The sequence below is a fragment of the Henckelia pumila genome, chromosome 1, assembly GCF_033568475.1.
Source record: "Henckelia pumila isolate YLH828 chromosome 1, ASM3356847v2, whole genome shotgun sequence".
NCBI classification, from domain to species: domain Eukaryota; kingdom Viridiplantae; phylum Streptophyta; class Magnoliopsida; order Lamiales; family Gesneriaceae; genus Henckelia; species Henckelia pumila.
Window position 1 is genome coordinate 105,495,462 of NC_133120.1, and position 4,180 is coordinate 105,499,641.

General features: G+C 32.8%; 1 protein-coding gene across 1 annotated transcript; it reads left to right on the forward strand.

Annotated features, from left to right (window-relative positions):
* The first annotated feature begins 406 nt into the window (after positions 1–406).
* Positions 407–3,394, forward strand: LOC140875801 (receptor-like protein EIX2). The gene is made up of 4 exons (XM_073279595.1): positions 407–706; positions 887–1,189; positions 1,291–1,509; positions 1,696–3,394. Exons 1-4 carry the CDS (start codon positions 457–459, stop codon positions 3,384–3,386), a joined length of 2,463 nt encoding a protein of 820 aa, XP_073135696.1. The 5' UTR covers positions 407–456; the 3' UTR covers positions 3,387–3,394.
* Positions 3,395–4,180: the final 786 nt, after the last annotated feature.

Consider the following 4,180-nt stretch of genomic DNA (forward strand, 5'->3'; position numbering starts at 1 on the left):
TAACAAATAGTAATATATTACTACTAATTATAATTATTGATCAGGCTAACATTCTATCAAAACAACAAAGTGCATATTGTGATAGAGGAATATCATAGAGAAGATTTTATGCTACATGGAGAAATACTCTCCTATTTTTCTTCGGATATTTGCGTGAACATCACAAGAATAATACAAAGATAGAGTATTTCTTTACGATGTAGATAGAATATCTCAACTATATCATAGTACCGCTTTCATTTGGGTGAAAAAATATATATCTAAAATAATTTGTAATAAATTATATATCATAGTATAATAATTTGAACGAACAACTGTTGCATAAATATGGCTAAACAGACTAATTCATATATCTATATATATACCACTAAGGTTTTCAATAAGATGTACGTACCTACCTCAAACATGAAAACAACTATAATTAATATAGGCATAAAATTGTTGATTCCTCTCCGCATGATACTCTATTTAATTTTACTGAGCAAGCCTATAGTTGGTATAAGTTCAAGCCAGCTCCAAGGCGATGGAGTCCGGTGCCTGGACAGGGAACGACTCGCGCTCCTCGAGTTTAAAGACGGGCTGAGATATGCCGAGCGACTGAATACTTGGGGCAGTGACGATTGCTGCAAATGGCATGGCGTTCTTTGTCATAATCTGACCAATCATGTTGTGGAACTGAATCTACCAAGTATGTTTTTAGGTGGAGGTAAGCAAAATGAACAACAAGATATTCTACTCGGTTTTCCATATTTTGCTTTCAAGTACTGTAAGATCAAAAGGACCAAATTAAATTTTTTGAAATACAGATTTCAAGTAACATGCATGCATATGAATTATTTTGTAGATGCCACGTACCTATTGAATATATAAAGTGATATTGTTGCAGGCAATATTTTGGAAGCTCTTGGAAATCTGGTGTCCCTTTCCTATCTTGATCTCTCTTTGAATAGTCTCCAAGGGAGGATTCCTGATAATTTAAGGAATTTGACATTTCTTTCTTATCTGGATTTGTCGAATAATAGACTGGAAGGTGGTATCCCGGATAGTTTAGGAAACTTGATGCACCTTTCTCATCTCAATCTGTCTAATAACCAACTTGAAGCTGGTATTCCTCAAACTTTTGGGAATTTGACGTCTCTTTCGCATCTCGACATGTCTAATAATGATGGTTATAACAGCCCTGAAGATGGTATTCCAACTCTTTGCTAGCTGTTTTTCAAAGAATTTATATATGCCACTTAATTAGCTAGTGCATGTTCTCAACTATTAATCGTCGATATATTGTTGAAGGTTGCATAATTCCCGAGGCTTTGGGGAATATGGAGTCACTTTCCCTTCTAGATCTTTCTTTTACTACCCTTAAAGGAAGGATTACTAACTCTTTGGGAAATCTTACATCCCTTGTCCAGCTCCATCTCTCAGACAACATGCTGGATGGCGGAATTCCTGATTCTTTCGGGAAGTTGATGTCTCTTACTCATCTTGATCTCTCTGCTAACATTCTTCAAGGTATATATTATTTATAATGATTTAATTTGGATGTGTAAAATCAAGATCTTAATTAATTAGCATGCTTATATATATATCCTCTTTCATAACAAACTTTTAAGTAATGAGAGCAAATTAATCTCAAGAATTCATTTTCCCTTTTTGTTGAGCTGATTTTAATTATATTCCCATTATATAATTGATCAGGAGGGATTCCGGTTACTTTGGGGAATATAACCAAGCTTTCACATCTTGATCTCTCCATTAACAAGTTCGAGGGAAGTATTCCTGATGCTTTATGGACTCTTTCAACTCTTTCTTATCTCGACATCTCCAGTAACAAAATTTCGGATACCAGCCTAGATAGTTCTCGGACAAGTAGTAGTTTGAGTTATTTAGATATGTCGAACAATCAGATGTCTGGCCCTGTACCTGATTTAATATCGTCCAGCTTCCCTCAGCTTCTTACATTGGATTTGAGCATCAACGAGTTTAATGGTTCGTTACCTCTTTTCCCTCGACAATTAGAAATTCTGAATCTAAGAAAAAATAAGATTTCCGGGAAGTTGAATGGAATTTGCAGTGATAGTACTATCAATGTGTTAGCGCTACTTGATGTTTCGGACAACCTACTATCAGGCGAGCTTCCTAGTTGTTTGCATAATTTAGAATCACTCAAGTATCTTAATTTGGCAAAGAATAATTTCTCTGGTGAGATTCAAGACTCAATCCTCTGGCCGAGTAGTCTTTATTCGCTGCATCTGTGGAGCAATAGTTTTCGTGGGGAAATACCGAAATCATTAAGAGAGTGTAGTGGTTTGCGTTATTTGGTTATTGGAGAAAACTACTTCACGGGAAAAATACCAGCTTGGATAGGAGAAAGCCTATCAGAACTGAGTTTTCTAAGTCTGACATCCAATTATTTCAATGGTAGTTTGCCTTCAACATTGTGTCATCTTCAAAAGCTTCAGGTTTTGGACATCTCTTCCAATAACATTTCTGGGACAATACCAACTTGTTTTAATAATTTAACGTCTATGTATTCCAAACCACTCCTTCCATCTCAAATAAAGTATCAAGCAAATATGAATCAAGCAGTGACTAAAAGACCAGTGTGCAGCAATTATGCATACTCTACACTGAAGAGAAGGAATCCCAATTATGAATCTCCTAATTGCATGAGAAATGCGTATTATAGATCCGCCCCTTCACGTCGAACACCGACAATTCCAAGGAAATATGACCGTTTCAAAGTAGTGTGGAAAGGCGACGAGACAGAGGAGAACCATCAAATTCTTTATATTTTGAAACTCATTGATCTTTCCGAAAACAAGTTAGTTGGAGAAATCCCTTCTCAAGTTGCGGGTCTTGATGGCCTTATTGCCTTGAACCTCTCGGGCAATCACCTGGTGGGATCCATTCCACCTACCGTTGGTAACGTGGAATTGTTGAACTTTCTTGATTTATCACGAAATAACCTTATTGGTCGCATTCCGGATACCCTTTCACAACTGAGTCACCTCGGAATATTGAACTTATCGTACAACTTCTTGTCGGGCCGAATTCCATGGAGCAATCACTTGACCACTTTCAACTCTTTTTCATTCTTAGGAAATCCCGAATTATGTGGTCTTCCTCTCTCGCATCCTTGTCCCGGAGATGATCAAAAACATGGCAAGCAAAACTTTACAGACAACGTTGATGAAACGGATGGAGACAAGTACATAACTAGAGGATTTTATGTCAGTATGGCATTTGGTGTGGTTGTCGGATTTTGGTGTGTTCTCGGGATTCTTATTCTACATAGAACTTGTAGATTTGCATATTTTAGGATGCCTATCGTCATAAAAGACTGGATGTATGTAAAGATAATCATGTGCTGGAAAAGATGGGCATAGTCTATATATATATATAATTAATTTACGAAAATTACATATTTTATAACGCTTTGTTTTGCTAAAAAATTTTACTTTTAAATGTAGATAAATAAATACTACAAATATAATAATAAAAAATTATAATTTTAAATTTGCTTAATTACTCTACACAAATTCAATAATTTTAGGAATACTTACATATTAAATAAATGCTTTAATATATATATAGTTCGTAATAATTAATATATTTCTTTAACAATACAATAAAATTAGAATATTTAATAATTATTACATATAAAATGTACCATAAATAAAAAAATCACTTAGTTTCTTTTTAACATTTAAAAAGTCTTTAATTTCGGAGGTTGATTTTTCTTTATTAAAATACAAAGATTATATTTAAAAATATGAAAGTTTGAACACAAATAGAAATTGAACATTATTAACAGAAAATTTTTTAGTTTCCAATAATTATCATATTTTTGAAGGTGAAAATTTTAAAAAAATATATTAAAACGATTTTCCATAATCATAGCATATATAGAGCTACAAATTTTTAATTTGCTATAATAGAATACAAGATAATCTACCTATATAATATTAAAGATTTTGAAAAAAGATTAAAAGAAAAAAAATTACAAAAAAATATATATATGCAATAGAAATAGATATACGAAAATTTATAGATTTATATAACTATAATATATTTTTCTATAATATAAATAGATTTATTTATGTAATTCCATAATAAAAAAAAGGAACAAAATAAGTGATGATATTTCAACCGGTCAATAAAATGATAAAATAACAAAAAT

Bases quoted from the DNA above. Each gene is read 5' to 3' on its own strand.
- LOC140875801 (XM_073279595.1), top strand. From the start codon at position 457: ATGATACTCTATTTAATTTTACTGAGCAAGCCTATAGTTGGTATAAGT. The intron at 707-886 runs GTAAGCAAAATG...ATATTGTTGCAG, and splicing joins AAGTATGTTTTTAGGTGGAG to GCAATATTTTGGAAGCTCTT. The intron at 1,510-1,695 runs GTATATATTATT...ATAATTGATCAG, and splicing joins CTCTGCTAACATTCTTCAAG to GAGGGATTCCGGTTACTTTG.